We start from the raw sequence: 27379 nt of genomic DNA on the forward strand, positions 1-27379 counted from the left end.
TATTTAAATAATTATGTCAGTAAGAACCCAAACCATTAGACAGAAGGGGAAAAAACTAAAAACATGTTCAAAAGACATGAAAATAAAATAAAAATTTCAAAATTGTGATTAATATAAAATGCTTAAAATACAAAGAACAAGCCCTCATAATATGTATAATCACCACAAATATGAAAGAGTTAAGTTCATTTGTTTAAAGGTAAAGCCTCACTGGATGGTGGTGGTGCATGCCTTCACTGCCAGCACTTGGGAGCAGAGACAGGAAGATCTCTGTGAGTTTAAAGCCAGCCTAGTCTACAGAGCTAATTCCAGGACAATTAGGACTGTTACACAGAGAAACCCTGTCTCAAAAAACCAAAGAAATCATTTGATAAGTTATAAACTGTACAAAGAACTATATAAACAACAAATTTTCTGGGTCAAAAACAACATCATTATAAATGACAAAGCTAGTAAATAAAACTGCCTTAATTACCAAAATTGCAAGACTAGGAAATAGTATAAAGCACTAAAATAAAACATATTGAGGTTCAGCTAAGCTAGTGCTCAAAGATAAATTTATAGTGTAATTATTTCAAACAATCAAGATATAAAATAGACAACTCAGGAAGGCAAATAAACTAAAGGCAACAGAAAGAATGAATCAGTAAAGTACTAACAAAAACCAATTTTAAAAAATTTAAAGTTACATCTTGTGTGTATATGAGGTTGTTCATTTGTCACAGCAGTCAGAGGACAACATGTGGCAATCAGTTCTCTCCTATCAGGTGGATTCAAAGGACCAAACTCAGGGTGTTGAGCTTAGTAGCTAGCACCTTTATCTACTGAGCCATCTTACTAGGTCCAGAAATCAATGATTATAAAGTGAACTGACAGGCTTGATTATATTACAGCAAAACAACCAGTTAACATATTTTTAAGGGAAATGAAAAAAAAAACTTTTCTAAAAATTACTCTCAAGGGCAGGGTATTTGGCTCAAATGGCAGAGTGCTTGCCTAACATGCATAAAGCTACCCTGGGCTTGATTCTCAGCAGGAGGATCAGAAATTCAAGGTCATCCTTGGCTACACATCAAGTCTGAGGCCAGTCTGGGCTACTCAAGATCCTATTTCAAAAAAATAACATTAAATTTAAAAATAAGTTAAAAACAAAACAAAACCCTCAACCCTGTAGCTAGTTGAAAGTCTAGAGAGGGAATGTTTAATACCAACAAAGAAATGGGAAAAGTAAATAGGTGAACTAACTAGCATAGAAGAAACAGAAAATTATGAACATACCCATTAGGACTGGGTCATTTATCCACACCACTGTGTTTTTTATTTGTGTGCCTTATACTACTTTAAGAAACATGCATCTGTCTGTCTTTTTATGGTCCCAGAGCACAGTAAAAGAATACCAATATAATACTACTGTCAGACACCATGGAAATGTACAGCATATGGCAACTGATTTCAGATGTCAACCCACCAGAGGAGTGATTCTGATGGAGGTTAATCCTGTCCAGGCAAGGCCTGCAGGACCATCAACTCTGGAAACCGTGGCTCACTTTTGCTAAAGCAGCCTGATGTCCCCCTAATACCTGCATTGTAGTATGCAATCTCATGTGACGTGTATATGTAATCTCATGATTACAACTCAATCTTACGGGCACGTATATCTGTGGATTGTCAGGAAGATGACTTTTCATTTAGCTGTATAGTTCCGGTCTATAGAAAATGTGCTGGGGCATGCTTTATAACTAGATCTATTTGCCTGTTGAGGATTGTAGACTCTTCAAAAAAAAAAAAAAAAAGCTTGTTTTGTTCCTTTTTGCTCAGGCTAACTGCACATAATTAGCTCACTTAGTTCAAAAGTAGACTAATGGCTTTTTGTAAATAGATCATGAGTTTAAAACCTTACAGCTATGCAAAGTCACAGTCACAGATGTCCAACCAAGGTTACTACATAAAGCACCTTAAGAAAAGCATGCCAATTCTTTGCTTGCCAGTCTGCTGACAATAGACCTATGTCTCAAAGTTTGTCACTGGGCACTGTGCCTTATACCCCTCACCCCCACCCCTGGTCTAGGGTCTGCTCACAGTCTTACTCCTGTAACCTTGGGTTACCATGGCAAAGGCTCAGTTCCTTATCTTTTTACCTTAGGGATGTGCTTTTGACTAATGAGAGTTAAGTCTTGTAATTTTTTTTTTAATCGCTTCAAAGCTCGTGTAGGGAGAAGAAGCTAGGGGAAGCTAGAAGAGATTAAAAAGAAGATAGGAGAGGCAGAATAGAAAAAAAGACACTGATTTGGAAAAGCACAGAGTGTGAGAGTTCATACATTTGCCCCAGATATCCTATGAAAAAGATTCATTTCACTTGTTGTAGCATCCAATCTGAATCCTGAAGAGAATCTTGGGGATCTTACAGATCTCAAGAAATAATTTTAGGGCACCTCTGAGGGTTCCTATACTCAATTTTGAACGCCATCACTATAGAAAAATCCATGCATACAATGTAACTGAATATATAGTCCTAGAATTCAAAACAGACTGAACTAAAAATATAAGTTTAAGATTCAACATAGACAGAAAAAGAAGTCCTAAGGAGTTATAAAATGAAAATGGATTTATAAAGAGATTTATGAATCAAAGAGAAGAAATCACAAGAACAAGTTAAGTCAAAGGCAGAAGGTCAGAGGCTGTTTGTTTCAGTAGATATGGTTGCTCAAACAGGATAGCTTCCTTAGTTAATCCCAAGCTCTCTAGATCTAACTAATAAAGAAAGCAGGTCCAACAGATGACCTCCTTGATGGGATGCAAATGAACTTCATGTCCCCTGTGGTGCTGCTGTGAGTGAGGTGTGTATTAATTTACTCTGCAAAAACTTCCTACACTTGCTTGGTCTTATCCTGCCCCAGACACTTTCACAATACCCTAAGCATATCACCTACCTACCTGCCTCAAGTCATATCTATCATAAAACCATTTTCAGACTGAATCTAACTCACTGAAATGAATCCTCTCCATCATTTTTCCAAATTCATATACTGTTATGTCCATAATACAATTCCTTTCTCTTCCACTGTACCAAATGCTAGCAGTTCTCAAAATGAGTTATCATGGTCATCCATGCAATTTTTTCTGCCCAAAATACTTTGACAGTTTCCTTAAAGATCTCTGCCCATTATGCCTAGAAAACAATTCATCAATGCCCTCTACAGCAGCCTTCTAACTATTTCCTAGGACCAAAAGTTTTACTGTCCACCATTCAGACAAATCCTGAGGCTGCAGTACATATATAGTCTGCAAGTGCTGGTTACTGAATCCTCTTTCAATAATATGTCCAAGATCCAGCATAATGAGGTACAAGATCCATAGAGTACCATGAAATAGCTCTGAACTGAAACCACATGATGATCAAGAGGAAAAAAATGACGAAGTTCACTAGTTTTCTGGACAAATCAATCATAATAAAATCTAAAGTCATATGTAGAAAACAAGTTCACTCACTCAATGTAATTAACATGAAAAATACAGAAAGGTCCCCTAATTAGCTTAAAAAAAAAAACACAAAACAAAACCTAAGCCGGGTAGTGGTGGGAGTTAGTTGACATGATCATTTTATTGTACACATGTATAAAATTATCAGAAATTTGAAAAAATATTAAAATACAACTGTGGCACACACCTTTAATCCTAGCACTTGGGAGGCAGAGGCAGGAATATCTGGGAGTTTGAGGCCAGCCTGGTCTATAGAGCTAGTTCTTGGACAGCTAGGCTATTATACTAAGAAACCCTATCTCAAACCAAAAAGAAAAAAAAATCTTAAAATACAGTTGTTCAGGGAGGGAAATGGGAGGCTGGGAGGAGGCGGAAACTTTTTTTTCCTATTCTCAATAAAAAAAAAGAAAAAAGAAAAAAAATACAGTTGTTCAAATGATATATTTTTCACATACTATTTGTAAATATTCTTTAAAAGTTTTATACAGAATAGGGGCTGGGAATGTGGCTCAGTTGGCAGAGTGATTGTCTAACATAGATAAAGCCTGGGTTTGATTCCTGGCATAGTATAAACTAGATGTAGGTGGCTCACATCTATAATCTGTAATCCCAACGGTGAGGTGAGACAAGAGACTCAAAAGTTCAAGGTCATTCTCAGCTATGTAGTTTAAGGCCAGCTTGGGCTATGTGAAACTCTGTCTCAGGAAAACAAGATCATTGCAGATAGAAGAAAGTTAACACATAACAAAACAGCATATCCAAAATTTAGCTGTCAGACAATACCACATGGGTCCTCCCTAGTGTAAAAAGCAATTCCAATACAAAACAGTGTCCCCTTAAAATCCTAACCACTCAAAGTCAATTATTCTAGCTGTTTCCCTACTCTGTGTTCTTCACAAGGAGACATTGCTCTTCCTCTCATCTCTCCAACCTCCCGAGAGCCACAACCTCAGCACAGACTTTCATATGACATGTACCCAATGAGAATATCAACACTTATCAGACAGGTATCCACAACAAAACTTTTCAATAAAAGGGGTTTCCAACTTCTGTTGCTTTTCCACTTTGTATCTTTCAGTAAGGTATCAAGGGAAAGCATTTGAACAGTTTATTGCCTCAGAAGTACTATGGTATCTTAACTTCCATTTCCTTGCATTTTTGAGACAGCAAGACAGGGAAAGACAATTAGTTGAATAAGAATAATAAATAGCTTTTACCAATATAAGTGAGTTTATAAATCAAATTTACTGAAAGCATGAAAAACACTATACTGGCATAAACAATTCTATCTTGCAGATACTTCCCCAGCATAACAAAAATTTCATATTCTGCAGTAACCAGCCAATTTTGAAATGCTGAATGCAAAAAAAAAAAAAGAAAGAAAAAAAAAAGAAAAAACAGTCTTTAAACTGGAAAGCCCTAAGATAAAATGCTTAAGATTTTTACTGATAAGTAGTGCTTTAAGGTTTTAAGAGTTAGTCTAGGAACTAGCTCCCTGTCAATCCACTAACTCCTACTAATTAACTCTTACTAAGTGGTACGACTTGAATGGCTGTTAGAAAATATTTAAAAGTTTATTTTATGTAGGCATGAGCAAACCTTAATATTTCTGCTGAGAAGTCCCTAGGGGCCCAGCCTGTGTTGTGGTGGTGGCACATGCCTAATCCTAGCACTCGGGAGGCAGAGGCAGGTGGATCTCTGAATCTGAGGCTAGCCTGGTCTACAGAATGAGTTTCAGGACAGCCAGGGCTACACAGAGAAACCCTGTCTCAAAAAAAAAACTGAAGAAATAAGAACAGAAAAGTCCCCAAGGAAAAATATCAAACAGCAAGATAACATAAAGTACCAGTTCAAAATTAAATAGCAAACAAAATTGAGTTCACTTAGTTTTAATTTATCTCACAAATTCTAGAGAACAGCTCTGCTCCCTAAACAGACTCTATCTACCTTCCTACTCAAGCCCCCCCCCCCAAATTTCTTAAGTAGCAGATTCTTGATAGCTCTGCTGTGGGTGGCCTTGTTAGCCAAACACAGGATGAAACTTCTCTTAACAGAAGGCTAGCTCTGTCTACTCTAAAATACACGGGCTTCAATGCACATGAAACTTGTTTACAGTGTTCACAATATACACTACTGCTGAATCTTGTCCAAATATGTAAGATTCAGAAAAAAGATAATAAAAGATCTACTTCTCACCTAGAGGCACACCCTAGAGAAGAAAAGGGCCACATTGTCCTTCTGAAGTTCCAACAGCTCTCTCCAAATTTGTTAGAACTAATTTAACTACACGAGGTTCTTCAGCCTCATAGACATACTTCTTATCAAAATTTATGCTTTTGAAACAGAGTACACATGTCCGAGCAAGTCTGGAACATACTATAGATCAATACCAACAGAGCTCTAACTTCTTTTCTGACTCAAAAATAAAGTGACAATACCTAAAAAATCAGCTGGAAGTTAACAGAAAACACCTAGTGAATAATCAATGCTAGAGAATGCTTAAGTTTCCACGATCTTTAGGACCATAGGCAAAATTTTCTAACAGAAATCTGGATCAAAAGTGGGTTATCTAAACAAACAAACAAACAAAGTCAAATAAGAAATAAGGTTTAAAAACATATAATTTAACCAGATAAAATTGTTCCAGTTTTAAAACAGACATATATTTTAAGTAAAAAGGATCTGTTCTTTTCCTCCTCTATCCCCATCTTCCTTGATATAAAGAAAAGATGAATGCACTGTTTCAGTTTCATGAAAGCCTAATTTAAGAAAACATTCAACACAACCACATAACTCAGACCTGGAAGTCAAAGCTAACATTATAAAAGCTATCTGATTCTGTTTCCCTTTGAGTATATATTTTCCTTTTCTGTGTATGTGTGTCTGTGGGGCCTGGTGCTCCTAATGAGATATTCTTCCATCTGTAGATTGACTTCAGGCATGGCTCTCTCGATACATGGCATTTTTTCTGTCATGGCCACAATCCTAGATCTCAGACTAGAAATCTATATAACGTGAGAAATACAGCAAGCACTAATCCAACAATAACTAATAAGCATGTACAGTTAACACGTGTGAATTACTAACAAAAATTAAAAGTTAAGCAGGTAAACAAGAATGGGCAAATCATTAAAAATTAGTACAGTAAATATTAGTAAAATCAAGAAGGGCCTGGAGAGAGGGTTCAAGGGTTATGAGCACTGACTGCACTTCCAGAGGACCTGAGTTCAATTCCCAACACCTACATGGAAGCTCACAACTCTCTGTAACTCCAAGATCTGATACCCTCACACAGACATATATGCAGGCAAAATATCAATGCACACAAAAATAATTTTTAAAAAAGGCAAGAAAATTCTAGTCTTAACCTACTAATCTTAGATTGACTCTTTTACTCTGTGTGTGTGTGTGTGTGTGTGTGTGTGGTGGGGGTCCTGTCTGCCCGTCCATCCAAGAGACCAGAAGATGTCAGATCTTCTGGGGCTGGATTTAGAGGCAGTATAGGTGCTAGAAAATTAAATCCAATCCTCTGTAAGAGCTGTCAGGATCTTAACCTCACCACCTCTCCAGCCTGCCTTGGCTACCACGCCCCACGCCCACCCTCAAGTGTTAAAGATGATACAACTCATGCATGAAGGTAAACACAATACACAATACACTATGATTTACCTTGAATGGATTGGGCTCTACTTTAATGGAAGAAAAAAGCAAATCATTATCTGGGTAGGAAGGCCCAGAAACTGCTGCAGTTCACTCCTACCATGTTATTTCAAAAAGGTGAAAGATGGCTAGGACTATCTAACCCAATGTATGTCTGTTTTCATCATAATTCCATACTATTGAGGTATTATTACCAGAGGTATTATTCCCATTTAACAGATAAAAGGACAGAGACACAGAAGAAAGCTGTGCATGCAAAAGCATCTAGTAAAATGCTAAACAGAGCTAAGTTAAAATCAGTGTGATCCCAAAACAATTGTCATTTTTAGTGTACAACACTAACTTTCATCTTAATTTGAAATTAAAGTTATAGCCATTCCCCTACTATAAAGAGAGCCAAACTCTCTAACAGGGGAATGGCTAATAATGGAGTTTAAGAATGATTTCATCTCAATTAAAATAAGACATTAATGTGGGCTCAATGAGTTAACATTAATGGAAAAACGAAGGAAAACAAACCAAGAACTGCATTCACTTCTGACAGGGATGAGCCACAGTTGTAGATTTTAGCTCAAAGTGCTGCTCTCTAAAAACTCAAATTTTCTACCCACATACCTGAATGCACAATACCTATCCAACACTCTGCCTCTAGGCCCCACAGCTTCTAATCCACTACCTTTTTATTCTACAACACAGACAGTGGCTGGATTATCAAGGAACTTGTCCAAAACCACAGAAATAAAGACTGCAAAGGTGACAGTCATTCCCAGTTACTGTCTTTAGCAGTGATTCAAAGCTCTCAGTCTTTGGCCATCCCAGCACTATTTCCCTTAGGACACAGCAGAACAAGGGCTCTTATTCAGAATACAATCTAAAACATAAATGCTCCTTTTAAAGGACAGTAAGTGTACATATTAATACAGGTGAAATGTTTTGGTTGTGTGTTTTTTTGGAGGACTTATAACTGATACAGCTACTCTTACTAACTCATCTTAATTCTTCTCCAAAAGCTTAAAAGAGAAAGTCCCTGGATTGTTCATTTTGAAACGGAAGTCCTAATTATTGCTTTGGTCCTCAGCATTTCTGTGAAAGTACCGTGTACATTAATCGAAGCTGACGTGTGTAAGTCATCTTCCCTCCTTCGTAAGGGGAAAAGAAACATGGGGATTCTGAAAATCAAACAAAATTGTTTTCTTAACTATTTTCCATGAAAGTAGGTGGCGGCTATTTTTTTTCTATCTTGTTAGTACAGAATTACAAATCTTATTTGCTACACAACTCAAAGCATCTCTCACAGGACGAAGAGAATCTGCCACTAGGAGGTTCTTAATCAGCATCATCTGTGTTCTGTTTCAAACGTCAGCACACATATTGGTCTCCAAATTATCTCACAAAGTAGAACAGTGGTACACAAAATAATAAGCCCGACTAATCTTACCACTACTCTAATTCTCCTAGGGATTAATCTCCCACCTAAGTGATAGAATGAACTGCAGCTACGTGTACCAGATTCTCTGGGGTATCACATCAGCTGCAAACAACTTCCATTTACCCAACAGCCTCAATCACTTACACCATATTACATGCTTGAAGCCACAGCTTTCTGATGTTTGTTTACTACTCTGAGCGCTACAAAATCACTTAAGTCCCTGAACTTTGTTCAGCATGAGGTCTGATCTTTGAGAGAGAACAAATGGCATCTCTAAAATGAAAACTAAAACAGCATCATACAACACAGCAGTACCTCCTCAAGTACATACCCAAAGAGACAAAGGCAGCACCTTGACTCCAGGCCCACTGCAGACTTACTTACATTAGCAAAGACATGGCAAAACACGACTGTGTCAGTAGACAAACTGTAGCATACACCTGTGTATGAGCACACAGAGACAAACAGATGGAGACACACACATACACACACACACACAAACACACACACACACACACACACACACACACTGGAATGTTCTTCAGCATCAAAAAAGGATTCCTTGATATTCGAAAGAGGTAACATGAAGACTTCTTACCAGAGGATCTCACAATGTAGCTCTGACTGGCCTCAAACTCACTAGACCAGGTTGGCCTTGCTCTCAGAGCTCCTCCTGCCTCGGTCTCTGGGATTAAAGGTATGTGCCATCATAGAGCAGCTCAGCAGCTACTACTACTGTTATACCTGGCATCTCTTCTCTTTACCCTATATTCTTTATCATCCCTCTCTGGTCTTCCTTCTCTGTGATCACTACGTCTCTAGGCCGGTATGCCGTCAATCCCCTTTATATCCTGACGCAGAGACAAATATTCCATCCTTATTACCAGTTTTGTCTACCAATCTCCTCTGTCTAGAAATGTATTTGTCTTAGCACTCTTAAAATCTCCACTTATGTTTCAGCCAGTTTTCCACACATAGAGGTTAACAGTTTGAAAACATGAAAGACGCTGGACATGGTGGCACATGTCTACCATTCAGAGCTCCTAGTTCCAGCCTAGCCTGTGATACAGAAACAACCCTGTCTCAAAACAAAGTAGATAAGCCATGTCACTTTGTTTAAGTTCTTTATTAGTGGCTCCCAGCTGCCTAGTAAACTCTAAGTTCCTTGGTATGTTCACATATGAATGCATAACATTTACATACGCTCATAAAGCTCACTGTGACTTGATTCCCACCTGCATCCCAGCACTGGGGCTATAAAAGCAAGCTGTCATGCTCAGTACTTTACACGGGTCCTTGAGGTTCAATACAGGTCTGACTTACCTCCCGGTCAGAGATTAGAAGTCCTCCAGAAACTACCAGGTGGGGTAAGGACAGGACACTTATGGGAGCCCTGAAGCCGAACAGAATAGGACATTTCTCCTTTGTGTAACCTAAACTCATGGCTGAATCTACATATGCATATTTCTCGGATTCTGTTGAATCTTTTCCATAAATCAACACTGGTATCACAAAGTGTCGAAACACTAAGGATTTCTCTCCATCTTTTTTCAAAACTGTAAATAAATCCTCAAATTCCTGTCTCTCAAATTTTCCTTAGGTTCGTGTAAACACTTTCTTCAGTAAAATAGAGGGTTTATCTGTTATTTACTCTTATACAAGAAACCCTAATAGATGTCAGCTTAAATAGTGTTAACCTCATAACCATAACACACACTTCTGACACAGCTAAAACCCCAATTTGGTATGCTGGAGCCAATTAAGTTCAGTCTCTGAGCTGTACAACTTTCACTACTAAGTACTCAGGGCTGGGTAGCTGAAGGACTCCTGGCTCAATGACTGCTGGGTTAGCAACATAATACTCAAATGGTAATACAGGAACAGACGTCACTACTATGTCTTTACAAAGGACAGAGGACAAGAACGAAGAGGCAGAAACTTTTCCCACCCCTGCACATAAGATTTTAGAATGAAAGACCAAAGGGAAGGCATTTGCCCCCAAACTCTCACAGTATTAGAAAATGGGACTACTCAGAAAACAGCCCTAGAGCAGTACCTTTTCCACGTGGTGACATTTACCATAAAAAAAGCCCCAAAGGAAGACACCAAGGTGACCATACTGCATTAGTCTGTCCCACCCCAGGTTTCTTCATAAACTTCTTTACCATTCCAAAGTGAAAAAGAAAATGCACATAAACAACTTTCTTTCAATGAAAGAAGAAATAGCTTTAAATAACGTACCTTTGATTTTTTGTTCAGTGGCCTAAAATGAAAACAAACAAACAAAAAACAATGTAAATATGAAACTGAAAGAAATGAATTGTTATGATAAAATGCTCATATTACTATATAAGATAAACATTTTATTAAAGAAATTATCATTTAGATGAACCGTATAGGAAAAGACACGCAAAGCATTCTTTTCCCATAGATGTGCCCCATTGTTCTTGATATTATGTTTAGTAATAAAACTTTCTGTAATGATTCATTAGACATAAAGCATAGAAGACATTTTATGGTGGCTTATAATTTTTCAAATGTGAGCTATATTTTTCTCATGTTATGTTTAAAATATTTTGTAATTATCACCTTTGTATAAAAAGGTTTCTAGCAAATTTTGTATGTCTCAATAGCTTCAAATAATCAAAGACTAATTATATTTTCTACAAAAGTTATAAATAATCACTTTGGCCAAATCTGTAATAAACTTCTGGATATCAAGTTAATATATTATTAATTATATACAATATATTATACATAGATATCTATACAATATATATTTATATAAATTATATATCTATATAATATACAAATTTTATTACATATATTAGTATAGTTAATACAGCCAACTTTTCAATATTTGTTAGGTGAGAAAACTTTTTTAACTAACTTGCAGCTTCTGAAACATCTAATGTCTCATGAAATGACTGATGAGCAGCTGAGCAGCTGAACCTGTGCCCATGTTTACTAGCTAGTTCTCTGACACCAACACTGAGGAGAAGGCTGCAGGACAGTGAGGCTCACACAGGCAACCAGCTCAAACTGCAAGGGCCTTGACAAGAACAAGAATCTGCAAGAGAGGTCCCCAAGCAAAATCACCTTCTCATCAGAATTGGTATGGAGACCTGAAAGTAAGATTCAAGAATTTTCAGGTTGACTAGAAAGGCTGAATATTAGTAGCTGAATAACAAAGAATTATTTCTAAATTTAGACAAACTTTTACCTAACTGCCTCAAAATATAATTCATTTTGCTTTGTCAAATAAAATTATTAAGCTACCAAAAATTCCATTTTAAGTTTTACCATTATAAATATATGTAATAAAAAATGTAACAATTACTCTACTTTTGAAGCCACACCAAATGTTCATCTTCATTATGATGCTATGTCCAGTTTTAAAGCACTAGATACATAAAATAATGGAGGCCCATCTTATATTTTATGGATCAAAATTAAAAGGAAAACAGTGATGGAAGGGTAATGCTAAGAGGCCTGTCAACTACCTTGACAATAATTATTTATTTTAGGGAGAAGTAATTTTGAAAATCAGATTATAGGAAAAAAATAATTCTTACAGAGAACTCAGTAAGAATTCTACAAAGAGTTAGAAGTGTTATATATGCTATAATTATAAAGACAAAGAATCAGCATAAGAATTACTTTGTAAGCCCAAAGTCATTCTAAAAAAATTACATATTTTTTTCAAAGAAGATACATTGCAAGACGCAGAAATTATGACATTAAAACCAAAGGTATACAGTGTGACTTTCCCAGACTGTGCTGGTGTAGGAAAGCAGTTTTATGTTGTTTAGAGCAGTGGTTATCAATCTTCCTACTGCTGCAGCCCTTTAATACAGCTCATGTTGTGGAACCCCCAGCCATAAAATTATTTTCATTACTACTTCATAACTGTAATTGTGCTACTGTTATGAATCATAAGGTAAATATCTGTGTTTTCCAATGATCTTAAGCAACCAAGAGTTTGATCCTCCTCCCCAAAGGGGTCACAACCCACAGGTTAAGAGTAGCTGTTCTAGAATAATTGACAGCTTCACCAGTATTCCTGTCTCCTATAGAGAATGGCCCTGAGGAGGTAATCCAAGGTCTCTAACCCTGAGAACACTAACCTAACAGGGTGAAGGAACATCGGCAATAGAAATCAAGAGCTCCCTACAACTGAGAAGTAAATGCAAGTGGTAGAATTTTGCTTCTTTAAAGCAGGTTTCTGGAACCTTGTCCAAGAACACAGTATGACCAACAAATTATTATAATGAGCGTTTCCAAGTGGGCCCCGTATTTTAATAGTGATTGTCTCTATTGCCTTAAACTGTAGCCATTAGTCATACATATGATTACTGACCATTGAAATAAGGCCAGTTTAAATGGAGATCTTCAAAATATATACCAGATTTCTAATAGTGAAAATTTTTCAAAGAATAAAAGCTACTTTATTAAAAATATTGTGTATGAATTGTATATTAAAATAGCAATATTTGGGCTCTATACTAAATTACATAAATATATTAGAATTGTCCTTTATATTTTGTGTTGTTTTTTAAATAGGTTTCACTATGTAGCTCTGACTGCCATGGAACTAACAGAAATGCTTCTGTCTCTGCCTCCCAAGTGCTGGGACTAAAAATTGTTTCTTTTTTACTTTTAAATGATCCTTCCTTTTCAACTCTCTGAGTCTCACTTCCTAGTCCTTCAAATGGGGGAAGTTACCAGTTCATACTTCAGAATTATTTTGAGGATTAAGCAATAAAACATTACATATTAGATTAGGAAAATACATGTCATTGTAGATATAGTTACTCTACAAAACAACTACAAGGTTCTAACAAATCAAACATGGAAGCAAACAGTTGGCATTTTAAATATTTAACATTTTTCACTTTAAAACAATCTTTAGTTGTGATTCTACAAATGGAGACACCAGATAGGAGTAGACAGGACAATGGATGCTTCATTCCCAGTAGTTCTGCAGTGCCTGCCTAACTTTCAAAGTGTCTAAGCAAACTATAGGGGCTCAGGTTCTAAACCATGCCTTTATTGCTACAATGTGTGACTTGGTCAAACTACTCAACTTTTCTAAATTAGCTAACGTTCTACCTCATCTGCAAAACGGAGGCAAATGCCCTTCTCTCAGCACTGTCATGAGGCTCAGGACTCCAGATTGGCTCAAATGAAGGAACAGGACACTGGGGAGCAGTCAGTAGGTATACGTTCCTGCTGCTGCCAGCTAAACTGCCTACCTGAGCGTTAGCTCATTTCTCTCTCTCACATTTGTAAATGTGCTGACACCCCCCCAGTTCTTCGTCTTTCTCCTTTCTGATCATCTACAACACCTTCCCGATATTATAATTGAACAGTGGTGGTGTGAATAAGAATGGCTCCCACAGGCTCAAATGTTTGAATACTTGGTCCCCAGTTTGTCAACTGAATTAAAAAGTGAGGCATTGTTGAAGGAAATATATCCTTGGGAATAAGCTTTGTGGTTCAAAAACCCACACCATTTCTCAGTGAGCTCTCTCTGCCTCTTGCTTGTGGATCAATTGCCCCAATGCCATGTCTGCCTGCACACTGCCATGCTCCCTGCCACGATGGTCACGGACTCTTATCCTCTGGAATTGAGTCCTGGTAAACTCTTCTGTGAGTTGCTTTGGTCATGGTGTCTCTTCACATAGAAAAGTAACTAAGATATCCATGGGAGGCCTGTCCTTTTCTGAACAGAAACAGAGGGGTGGGTGGAGTGAGGGAACTGGGAAGAGAAGAAGGAGGAGAAACTGCAGTCATGATTTTTTTTTTAAGTAACAAAGACACAAAAGAATAAAGAATCTAGTTCAACTCACTTTTTTTTCTTCCTTTTTCATTTTTTTTTTTCAAGGCATGGTTTTTCTGTTTTTCTGTGTAGCCCTGACTGTCCTGGAACTCAATTCTGTAGACCAGGCTGGCCTCAAACTCAAAGATCCACTTGCCTGTCTCTGTCTCCTGAGTGCTAGGGTTAAAGGCCTGAGTCACACCAGGCTCAACTTTTTAAAAATGAGATAAGTACTACCCAGTAGTCTTTCCTGTGAGTTAGCAAATGGTAGCTAGTCTGAGGAAGAATAGGGGTGTGAAAGGACAGAGCCATAGGGACAGCATTTCAGCGCCCTCAATGAGTGTTCCTCAGTCTGGTCCTGTTATCACCAAGGTTACAGAGAAGCGCACTGATGAGACTCTATGCATCATCCCCAAAGGGAGGAAAGAAGTTAGATGTTTCTACAACCTAAGTCTCTTTTAGGCTTTAGTAACTCACATCCATAAAACCCGTAAAAATCCCTTCAATTCAAACAGTAACAGCAATTAAAATAGCATTAATGTTAAAATATACTTTATATCAGGAAATACCAGTTTGTACTATTGTTTTCCCCAACCCTTCACTATTATAGCTTTCTAGAAACTACAATTACACGTTTAAGTGAAGGATATTCTAAATTATCCCTCCATAATTAACCTATTTCTCAACCTCCCTTTTCTTCACTGCAGTTCCCTGAAGATCCCTTCTGAAATTTTTCTTCTAAAAATGGAACCTGGGGAGAGATTTGTGCTAACCCTTGTGTTGCTGCTGTTGCCCTAGCCCCTCTTAATGGCTGAAACTATGCCTGTGTGCCATCAAATTATTTTCTAGGTCTAAGAATCAGAAGGTTCTTCATTATATGAAAAGCACTGTACATACATAGCCACATTTTTATAACAGAAAAATGTTAAAAAAGAAGTCATCCATAAAGCAAAGGATAACCAGCCTACAGTCCACAATCCCAGAGAACCCAGACAACAAAGAAGACTCTAAGAGAGACATACATGGATCTGCTTAGGAAAGAGGAAAAGCAAGATCTCTTGAGTAAATTGGGAGCATGGGGGGCAAAGTGGGAGGGTAGAAGGGGAGAGGAGGAAAAATGTATAGCTCAATAAAAACAATTTTTTAAAAAACCCGGGGGAAAAAATGCAGTCATAAACTCACTGAGCTCCATATTCATTTACTAGGGTAGGAAATGTCATTTTTTAAAAGTACCCAATTTACTAAATATTTAAACATATACTTTAATAACAAAATAAGAAAGACATAGTTAAAATACTAGAGTGAGTTTTGAGGTTTCTAATAAGCTATCAAGGGGGGAAGGGCATAGGACTCTGGTTTAGTGTAGAGCTTCCTTACTTAGTAGGCTCAAAGCTGTGTTTAATATCTCACTCAAATAAAGAAATTGTGTTACTCGGTTCTTTATTTGAAGCAAAAAATAGCGCATGATATGAACTTAGATTTCAAAGGCACACAGGGGCTGTTAGGAAATTAAATCTACATGTTTTCTGTATTCGCAGCATGATAAACTACATTTTGTCTTCTATTATAAAATTTTCCTTAATATATTATATCTCAATTTAAAAGTTTACAAGGTGACACTGCATAGAAAGCAGAGTGCTGTGATAGTTTTGAATAGAAACTCTAATGGGAAAACAAGGTTTCAATTTTACTTCTGCTTCTGTTGCCTTGATGAAACTAAGGTTAGCCACTGAAATCATGTATACTGAACACAAACAGATTAGAACAGGTAGCAGCTGAAGTCTTCAGAAGTGAGAGTGCATGGCTAATACATCCTAGAGCAGGCAGATTATGATGAGCGGATGTTCAAATACTCATGTGAAAATGGTCCTGCCCTCCCTGACTCATGTTTGTCTCCTACCACCTACTAGAGTTTACTTGCTGGCTCCTACATGAAACAAAAAGAAAGCGCCACAAAGCTTGTCTTAACAGTTTGTGACTCACGGTCTTTCAGATGAGCCAATCTGGAAGTTTCCTCTTTTTTAAGGAGCTATTTGGTAGCAGTGTATGGAAATACCAGCTGTCCTTATTTTGCCAACAGGTTGCATTCAAATTCAGTTTTCTGCAACTTAGAGAAACTGTATTTACAGTGACAGTCTAGACAACGAAATTGAACAATAACTGAGGGCTGTAGCCTTTCCTTTAGACTGTTCAGTGGATAGACAGGATACACACAATATAACCTGTTCATGTGGGAGATCTAGTAAACAAGACATCTTTATCTCTCAGCCTCTGATGGTTCTAGTGGGACATAATGAGACTGTGAAGGTGGAAACAATAGCTAAGGCAGGAAGAAGTGGGAAAAGAGTAAAAACTTGTCACTGCAGATTTGATGAGATGCCAAATAACAGGATAAATCCCATTCAAGTGCTACATGTAAATTTATGCATACATAAGGGAGTAGTTTTACTGACTTGGTGATTTAAAAAGTTGATTGTGAGGGGAAAAAAGAAACTTTCGCAATTGAGTCAATATTTCTATATGCTATGATTTAAAATTACACTACAAAATAGTGTTTAGAGAAATTATTCTACTAAATGTCTTCCTTTTGCAGAATTTTCTCAATGAGCAGGGCTTATTCCAAACACATATGCCTAAACGTTACTTAGGCTCTTTCCCAGATATTTCGTACTGTAGCTTACCAGCTAAATCTTGAACTACTTAGGACCAACAAGGCCTAAGGCAACAACACTAAGACGCTTGTCAAACAAGATTCTATATTAAGTACACCAAGCAGCCTCCTCACCAGCCTCTAGTTTATTTCAGAAGTTCTTTTAAGGGCAAATGACACCATGGCCCAAGAATACACTAAGCTTTTTCTAACCTTAGACATAAAGGACACAACTCTTTCATAAACACCAAATAAATACCTGCTAAGACCATACAATATCAAAAAGCCTCTGGTGGAAGCCCATGGCATGAGCCAACGTAAGAGCCCTATCCAAACTCATACTATGCATATACTATGTATTCTTTCTGCTTCCCCTGAGAGCAACCAGACTAGACTGACAGATTAGTGTCGCCTATCATTCCTCTTCACACTCAGTCCTCCAAAGAGCTCTGTACTCCATCCCACCCCAGAATACCTGCTAGGTGCACCACCTAGAACTGATTTATCACTTCTCCTTGGTCTGTATTATCTAAGTAGGTTAACTGATCCCAAATATACTTCATCACTCAATATAGAATCTAAAAGTCAAGCTAGATGTTCTATCTTCATAGCCACTAAGCAAATTCTATGGGTTATGTCAATAATCCCTTAAGCCAGTCAATCCCTTCCAATGCAACTCAACACTAAGGTAAAATACAAACTTTCATGTCATTCACTAAAAAATTGTCAATAACTTCCTCAAGAAAAGAATTTGCCTACCACTACCTGCCTCTGAGCCATCTCCTGATATTCCTACACCCTCCCCCCACCTCACACCAAGCTTCCACATTTTAGGATGTACAGACTACAAATTCCTCATTCTGAGTTTACTGTGCTCCGGGTACTTTTCTGCTCCTTAATCACCTGACTCATTTCTATCCTAGGAAAATGTCCTGCTTCTCTCACTCCATCTCAGGCTAAGGTATCTTCCTCTGTGCCTCTAGAGTTGCCCATAAAGATACACTTTATTTATGTGCCCTTATGTGTGCTGTTTCTTAATGAATGACGAGAAGCAAAGTGCCCTGCTGTACTTAGTCCAGTTCCTAGCACCTAAGAGAGGGATGCACTGTAAAAGCATAGCAGGACTTTTTCATTAAAAGAATGAACAGTAACTGCTGGGTCTTTTAGAGCACTTGAAAGTCCTTGAGAATTTCGACAGAGAAGACTGAGGGTTAGTTAGGTTTGCTAACTTGGCATGTTCTGCTTCGGGTCAGCTTCTTATCCTGTATTTTGTGTGCCTACAGTTCTTCTCTCCAATAAATGCTTTAGGCCTTGTTTTTAAAGTATCTTAATTTAAACTGAAAATGTATAAAGTCAGAACTAGTATCAAATAAAAAGGGACTTTTATTCTTTTATCCTGTCAAAACTTGCTTAAATATAGTTTACATTATTTCCTACTTTTGCACATGTATTTTATCACCTCATTTAACTCAACACTTACAAAATGTAAAGAAACTGAGGCCTAGGAAGTCTAAATAAAATTGATGGACACATCATTCTATGATTATATGAGCAAGTAAGACTTCAAAACCATGTCTATCTTCATAGCCCCTAAGTTATATATAATTGTACAGCTACAAATTCTGTGCTCTTCCAATTTATAAAATTATAATGAAATATATAGAAATCACTAATTGAAAGAAAAAGACCTGAGATGTACTTACCTTTGAAAAACTCAAAACCAGTAAGATTATCTATGCATTGAATTACACATTCAGCAAACTACTATATATACACATTCAAAGACATTAAATATTAACATTCTTCAATGAAGTTAACAAACTTAAGCAGATGCTTTAACAAAGCCATGAGTAATTTCCTTTTACTCTATGTTCAAACTGCTTAACAAAGTTTATCACATACATACTACCTTCTTTTGAGCAGCTTCCTTCTTTTTCTTGTCGTCTTTTTTCTTTTTCTTTTCTTCCATCAACTGTTCTTCTTCTTGCACTAAATCCCTGAACCACACAGTTGCAATTAACTTTCCCAAAATGGATTTGGAAATAAAAATAATGTTGCAAACAGGTTCATTTTCACTTATAAGAAATAGAGCAAATTTGTCTTTATTCAACACAATTTGCGACCTAGCCACACAGCTACCATGGAGCACAATTTACTTTTCTTTAACTGACATAGCCTTCCTTCACAAGTATGAAGGCCTTCATCTTAATGTCATATCAAGGAAGGCAACAAAAAAATTGACAAGTTTTACACTGGGAAATTCAAGTTCCTTCCAATTCTAGGATATAAACACTGTGTAAGTTGTAGTTAGCTTGCTAAGGGTCCCAATTATCAAGCAGTACCTAATGGTGATGGGCTGGGATGGTCCCAGGATGGGCTTTCCCTGCTCTCTTACAATAGCGTATGCATGTGTTTGTGGGTGTGTGTGTGCATGAGTGAACATACTTTGTGAATATGAATCAAAGAACCCAGAGCCCTGCATATGTTAGGCAAGAGTTCCATCACTGAGCTACACACCCAACCATACACATTGTTCAAATACAAGTTATTCATAAATAGATAACATGTATTTTAGCATTATAATAATCTCAAACTATCCTTTCTTTGGAAACAATAATATATTCATTTAAGTTTGTTTAAATTTTTGGAAACCCAAAATTTCAAAGTTGCCAACAGAAAGATCCTCTTGTTCAGGGTATCAGGACTAGAGAAACTGCTTCCTCTTTCTCCCTCCACCTCACTGAAATTCAGAGAGAAATTAATGAACTACAACAAAGGGAATCATGTCCAATGATAAACATACAAGTTTTAGGTAGATATACCTGCCACCCTTTTAGTAGAGCGCTAGAAAACATTTAAGACGGGAACAACGGGAGCAGAAAGACATTGGTGGAGGGATTACATAAGGAATGGAAAAGGCAGACACTGGCAGGGGAAGGGGGGACAACATAAGGAACAGAAAAGCCAGATCCACTACAGCCACAACCACATCAACAACTCTAATCCCTGAGTCCTTCCTGTCTGCATGGTTACAGGAAGTATCTGCTTTAAAAACTTACCTAAAACTGAAAAGAATGCTCTCTAAGGAAACTAAAACTTCCAAAGGAGGCTCACAGGTCTCTTCCCAAAGTGCACAGCTCTCCTTATTGGAGGCTACTGGTTCTCCATCCATCACTCAAGTGGGGCCTGTCCATTCACATGATGCTTTGGATTAGTCCTATCATTCAAGGACAGTCTACTCAGAAAAGAAAGCTATGAAAATACGGAGGAACCCCTCTAGCTAGCCTTCATTAGTCAGCCTAGAGTCTAAGTTTCATAATACGAATAAGAACTGTTCTGCATATTGAAGAAAACCATCATATACAAAAACAGTATCTAACTGCCCTAAATAAGTTTTCTGGAGGACACACTATAAACAACAGGCAGTCATGAAGAGGTTCAGTGGGAAACATAACCATTTGTTAAGGCTGAATGACAGTGGGGATGTTACAAAGTAAAACCAGAAAGATAGGCAAATCTGCAAACTGGGAGAGCTTAAATCTAGCCTTTCTGAAGTGAGGGAGGGATATAAATAGACTGAGAAAGCAGAAAAGACTGGCATCATGCACAACTGAAATAACAGATTCACGCCAGATGCATAATTAGACTCCTTCATATTCTATGTAAGGACCATCCCAACAAAGTCAAAGGCCAAGGTGACCACAGTATACAAGAGTGGCAGATTGAATGGCATACACAAAGATGATAAGGGTATGTCCACAGGGACATAGGGAGAACTCAAAAACAAAAGCCTCATTGTCACCATGTCAGAACTGGGATAGTCACATATGGTGGCACATGCCTGTAAATACCAGTGTGCATACGCAAGAGGATCACAAGTTTGAGGCTAGCCTATGCTACATAGTGAGGTAGGTCCTATATCAGAAAAAACAAAAACATGTTTGCATCACAGTATTTCCCAAGGCTAAGATAAGGAGTGCTTATTAACTACCATGGTCTCCAGTGGCATCCAAAGAATGTGTACCCCACTTGTGTCAAAATATCACCGTTATTTGCATTTGTTCTTCATGGCCTTCTGGCAACTACAAGCTCATCCTTTTCTGGTTCTTCTCCTTTCTTAAACTTTATTTAGTACTTGTTTTCCAAAGTTAGCAAGTGTCTTCTTAGTATTTATGGCACATGCTGCAGATCTCAAAATGTAATAGGGGTTAATAATTGACATTCAAAGGATAGGGGAAAAGTTATTCAATACTGTCCTTACCACTCATGCTTTCCCCATAGAGAAACATACAGACTGTCTCTGTCTCTCGCTGTCCTCCCCCCCCCCCCCCGCCCCTCGGTTTTCACATGTTCCACAGTTCCAATATTTTAGTCATACTCCCTTCAAGGCTAGTAGGAGGATATTTCAAAGCTATCATTCTATGAATCTACATGCTGCTAAACAGAAACTGGGCTCCCGCTGCAGGGCTCTCCTTCTATGAGAACTTAGTATTCTTACTTATAGCCTGCACCACATATAAAGCCTCTGAGTGCCCAAAGGGAATCTTGTAGGAATCAGAAATGCTCTGACTGGAGTGGAGTTATATAGTTGTATACATTTGCTACATCTACTACCTAGAATCAAAATGTAAATGTCATTGTATATAAACTGCATCTCCCATGTGATTTTCTTTTAAATTTAATTTTTATTTTATGTGTATGCTGCCAAGCAGCACTAGGGACCTTAAACTTTCAGGGACCAGCAAAATGAATCAGAGGGTGTCACCAAGCTTGACCATGTGAGTTCTATCCTCAGGACCCACCCAGTAGGAGAGAAGTGGTTCCTGCAGGTGGTCCTCTGACCTGCCCCTTTCCACTACCTCCCACCAGACAATAAATAAATGGTTTTAAAAATTTTAAGAAATTTCATTTTTTCTTCTGTGAATGTATATGAGACAATGATAAGGGACAAACTAGAACATAACAAGTAAATACTGTAAAATCTGGCCCCGTGCAGTTGGATAGTTTTAAAAACCTAAGAGAAACGAGCTAGTGAGATAGCACCTCAGATAAAGGTGCCTACCACCAAACCTGACTGATAACCTGAGTTTGAGTCCCAGGAATCACATGTGAAAGGGGAGAGAAATGGCTCCTTATTAGTTGTCCTCTGACTTGCATTACATTATGACATACACACGTGCTCACAGTAAATAAACACAGTAACAAAATAAAAATCAAAAAAGTAAAACACAAAAGCATAAAACTTTTTGGAAGTATGGCAGTGGTATGGCAAGTTATAACAGAGAGACAGATAGACAGACAGACAGCTGTCATTCTACCACCATCCTTGAGGATGTCTTACAGCAGTGAAGCACTAGAGCATAAGGCATATGCATATGAAAGTTCGCTGCAAGTCTCTCTGAAAGCAAACACTGCAAGTCCCCTCAGTGAGGAAGCTGCTGCTGCATGAAAAGCATAATGAAAAGGAGCCTATCTGCTTACTCACTGGAAGGAATGTCCCTAATGTAGGAAAGGGAAAACACAAGTTGCAGATTCATAAACAATACTATTCTCTATTTTTAAGTAGTGTGTCAGTGTTACATTACACATTCAAGATGATTCTCAGGTGATTCATTAATCCCAAGCCACTGGAAAGGGAATAATACATAGGTGAATACTATAAAATAATAGCAGCAGACTAATCCAGAGGAAAACATTAAGCTATAGTATAGGCATGCCAGACAGCTAAATGTTGATGGAACTAGGCTTGCACGGTGTGCTGAAATGAGTTAATAAAATCAGCACAGTAGGTGTTAACTACAAACTGATCCTTGGCCTATATCAGAAAATTGGATTTCAATGGCGTTCATTCCGTAACTGATGAGAGTAGGTACCGGTGCCTGAACTGCACAAGTACTACAATCCACCTCAACACCTTATTGTTTCCTCCAAATATGACATGAAACCAGTCTCCAAGAGAAGCCTTGAGCAATAAATTTATTTTTTATCTACTTTTATTTATTTTTATGTGTACAAATGCTTTTGTTTGCATGTGTATCTGTGCACATGTGCCTGGTACCCGAGGAAGTCAGAAGACAGCTTCACACCCTCTGGAACTTGATTTATAGGTGGTTGTGAGCCACTATGTAGATGGTGGGAATCTAACCTAAGTCCTCCACAAGAACAAGTGCTTTTAACTGCTGAGTCATCACTCCAGCCCAAGGACAATAAATTTCTAACAAGCCTTGCCTCTGGCAAATTATCTTAAAAATGTTTCCCTTTGACGGGAGGAAAATTAAGCATATCTTCTTTAACTGCATGGAGTGGAATTCTGGAAGCTGACACCTAGTTTCCTCAGAGATTTAACCTATATACCTGTTTCCTTTGTTGATTTTTTTTTCAATTTCCTTTCATTTTGAGGGACCTGGAGTTAAGACATATTCCCTGATAGGCAGAAAAACAAGGAGAGGGACCATCCATGACTAGCTAATGAAGGTGGTGAACTTCCAAGAAGGCTGGCTTCTTCCTCACCCTCCTAACCTAGAACAAAAGCCTGACAGTTTAAAACAAAGGCCTTGTGGGCATTTTCTCCCTCCACTGGTTCCCTAATGAGAGTCAATCAGCCATTCTGGCTTTCTTCAAACTGACCAACCCTAAATTAGGGGAAGAAATCCTTCAAAAACTTTTTAAATCCCCACCACTCAAGGAGAGGCTAGGCTTCAGCTTCCAAGGTCCCTACTTGGCTTTGCAGTCATTTTTGTGTGCTTTATGTGTGTGTTTTCTCTCCCCAATAAAAGCCTTTACTGGTTGAGTCTGTCTACTGTGTTTAAGAATTTCCCCACTTCTACTTGTCATTCTCGAAACTTTCCCCCCTGCCTTTTAATTATTTAACCGGCAGGGAAAGTAAACCCGATCAGGATCCCTGGACAGTAACGGCTGTATAAATATTCCATACAACTACATGCTGGATCCTGTAGGTCTTCCTCACGAACTATAAAACCTGAGAGGGAGAATTTCTACAGAAAAAAAAAAAAGTAGCTTTTCCAGTCAAAAGAGCACAGAATGACATGAATCCCGGGGAGCATAAAGACTGGTAAGCCTGACAGGTTAACAGGATTGACAACACAATGGAATCTTGACAAGAAGAAGTAAGTGTTGGGTAAATATAGGTAGCAGAATGTACAGTGAGAAGTAATCCAAGTGAATGTGTAATGCCCAAACCTCAATGCAAAGGAAAAGCAAAGCCAGCACAGTGGGGCAGCTGACAGCATGAAGGAAAAATACTGATGGTAACTAGACTTTAAAGTTTGTCAGAAAAACAACAATGAAGCACAGATGGGTGGTTAGAGTTGCTGTAGGAACAGAAACAAGAGGTAACGTTTCTGATGGCCCAGTCAGGGCCACCCTCACACATACATCAAGTGCATGCTCACTCTTGTTATAAACCCCTATCTGCCCTCTTTTCTCCTGATGCTCCCCACCCATTCCTCATGGCTTTACTGCTTTCCTCTTCACATTCTCCTCAGTCTTGATTTCTGTGTTGATCAATAAACTAGTCAGTGCTAGACAGTAAAGTCACTGGTAACCTAATTAACATCAGCAGATAGTAGGACAGAAACCCAATCACAGCATAAACTGGTAAGGGAACGAGTCAGCGCAGTCAGTTTCTCCAATAACTCCTGTGGGAAAAAGAGATGAAAGGAAAAGGGGATATACTACGTGGAGATGGAAGGTGACCAGCACGCCGGAAGGACGGGGGATGGAAAAAGACACTGAGGGAGAAAGAGGAAGAGCAGCAGAGTAGACTGACATATATGTATGAAAACACCATATCCAAATGAGTTACTTTTCATGCAAACTACAAGATATTAACTTAAAAACAAGTCAAACCCAGCAACACATGTCTGTAATCCCAGCAGTTGGAAGGTATAAACAGGAAGATTCAAAGTCTGCCTCAGCTACACTGAGATTTCAAGACACCAGCTTGAAGTACAAGATACTCTCTTTCAAACTATGTATGGTAAGAAAAGGAAGAGACAATAGGCAAACCAAAAGCAATGAGGCTCCAGATGACACATAATCCGGGTCTCACTAGACCTCCCATTACTCCCAGAACTTGAGCAATAAAATAACATTAATAAAAAATTATAAGCCTCTGAAAAGAATCTGTGATTCCACATTGATGTGGATGGATCATCAAGTAAATAAGGAATGAAGATTGATCTTCACTGTAAAATATACACTGATGAAAAAGAATACGTACATGTTGTCAAAGTATGACGAAACCTGATGTACAGTTAACATCCGTGGCAATGAGACGAAGTGACTTCATGAATTTCCCCACACAAAGAAAAGCACCTCGGTCCCCTATGCTGCTTCTGTCCAAAACACAGCTCTGGACCTAATGAGGAGCTCCAGGCAAACAGAAACAGAGAGTCAACCTACAAAACAGCTTCACTCTTTATACACCAAAAATCTGCACAACAAAGAACTGCAACCCAGTGCCAGAGTACAGGCAGGTAAACCAAATATAACCTGTGGCCTTACATTGACTCTCCAACCAGAAAAAAATAAAATATTTTTTCTTTTTGCCTTGATATGACGAACATTACTGAAACAATACATAAAATGTTAATAAGGTCTTCTCATTAGCAATTATGAATGTCAGGGTTGTTTCCCCAACTATGAGAACTGCACTCTAATTACTAAGAAAATACCTTTGATTTTAGAAAATGCAAGCTTTTAGTGGTAGAAGAGCATCTTGTTACAAGCAAGTTTCTCTCAAGCAGTAAAAATACTATGCATATAAAAAGGGGGACTAATAATGAAAGTTTAGGTTGAGAAAAGTTAGTCAAATAGATATCCCACACCAGGAAAGCAGCACTCTGTAGTCTACAGTGCTGGAACTATTTATTTTGGACCTACAACCTGAAATACAGCACTAGTTCCATTCCCATCGACTGCTAAAAACACTCTTCCATAGCTTGTCAGGTACAGGCTAAGGTAAAGCTGCCTACCTAAATCCCTAAGTCCCACTTCCCTTTTGAAGCTTAGCTCAATTACTACTTCCTTCACATTTCTTTCCAACCAATACAAACCTCACCCCTGACCTTCAATTAAACAATATACGTGGTCTAATTATTTTAGATGTTAATCTCACTGCTCCAGAAAGGACTAATTACTGGTCCAGGGACAAAACCAGTTCTACTTGAACTGTACTCCCTGGCAGAGAGAGGCTCTTAATTAGACAACAATTCCTGCTTCCTTCCCTTTACTAACATTCCCTAACTGGGCTCCTTTCATTTATTCCCACCACATACTACTTCTTCAAAGACGGGATCAAAGCAGCCCTTCCTAAGCACAGCTTGCAGTGCAGAGTTCTGGGGCCCATGTCAAGAAGAAGAGAAGTTAACCCTCAACTCCAGCAGCAGCTTGTGTGGCCTTACAAATGTGTTTAACATCTCACAAACCTCTATCCTCTAATTAACGATGTCCAACTGGACCTCCCTGAAAAGGCTGCTGTGAAGATGAAATGAGGCAATACAGATAAAGTGCTAGCTGAAGGCACACAGTAAATGTACACTAATCATCAGGCTACAGAAAACTCAGGACATTGAGTGACAAGCTGGGACAGAAAGAAGTCGGAGCAAGAATATAGAGAAAATAGAAATGAATACATAAAAACAACTCAATGCAGCATATGAAACACCCCAAAGCAACAGCTAACCCCCCAGATTCCAAGTCAAAATCAATTACAATGTTAACAGAATGAAGACAGCTCTACATGATGCCATCAGTATACGAGAGCAGCAGTCACAAAAATGAAAAATGCTTTCACCAAGAAAATAAATGCAACTGGATTTAGAAAACGACATTAAACTGACAGAGGGCAGTTACAATAAAGCCCAGAGTTTAGGACACTTGTCTTTCAACACTATACGAAACAGACAAAACAAAAACAACAGGGGCTGGAGATATAACACAATAGTTAAGAACACTGTTCTTTCAGAGAACTCCAGTTTGGTGGCAGCTCACAACCATTTGTAACTCCAGTGCCAGGGGATTCAACACCCTCTTCTGACCTTCACAGGCACAGACACACTAGCAGGCAAAACACCCATACGCATGCATAAAATAACAAGAAAAAAGAAAGGCAGGCGGGTAGGCAGGCTGGCCGGCCGAAGTGAAAGGGAAGGAGGGTTCACTCAGGCAAACACACAGCAAGATCAGAAAGGAATATGGTACACCTATCTCTATTCACAGATAGCATGGACTGTAGAATAGCTGTGATGTAGTACAAGCTCAGCATACTTAGTTAAGGTCCTAGTGTCGATCCTTGGTACCAATTAAAAATATATAA

The 27379-nt window shown here is 38.2% G+C and overlaps 1 protein-coding gene across 6 annotated transcripts in view; it reads right to left on the reverse strand.

The window, feature by feature from the left end:
• Tnrc6a (trinucleotide repeat containing adaptor 6A) overlaps nucleotides 1–27379 on the reverse strand; it is a 166173-nt gene that overhangs the window by 42300 nt on the left and 96494 nt on the right. For 4 of the 6 annotated variants that reach the window (XM_050143138.1, XM_050143135.1, XM_050143132.1 and 1 more), the window contains exons 3-4: nucleotides 18950–19037; nucleotides 10811–10832 (exon numbers count right to left, since the gene is read on the reverse strand). In XM_050143138.1, the coding sequence (XP_049999095.1) occupies nucleotides 10811–10832; nucleotides 18950–19037 (110 nt within the window). Of the gene's footprint in view, nucleotides 1–10810; nucleotides 10833–18949; nucleotides 19038–21031; nucleotides 21055–25282; nucleotides 25432–27379 lie in introns of those variants that run through there. The other 2 variants (XM_050143136.1, XM_050143137.1) reach the window with 2 other exon arrangements.

The sequence above is a fragment of the Alexandromys fortis genome, unplaced genomic scaffold, assembly GCF_014885135.2.
Source record: "Alexandromys fortis isolate MF-2015 unplaced genomic scaffold, M_Fortis_MF-2015_v1.1 scaffold_45, whole genome shotgun sequence".
Classification (NCBI taxonomy): Eukaryota; Metazoa; Chordata; class Mammalia; order Rodentia; family Cricetidae; genus Alexandromys; species Alexandromys fortis.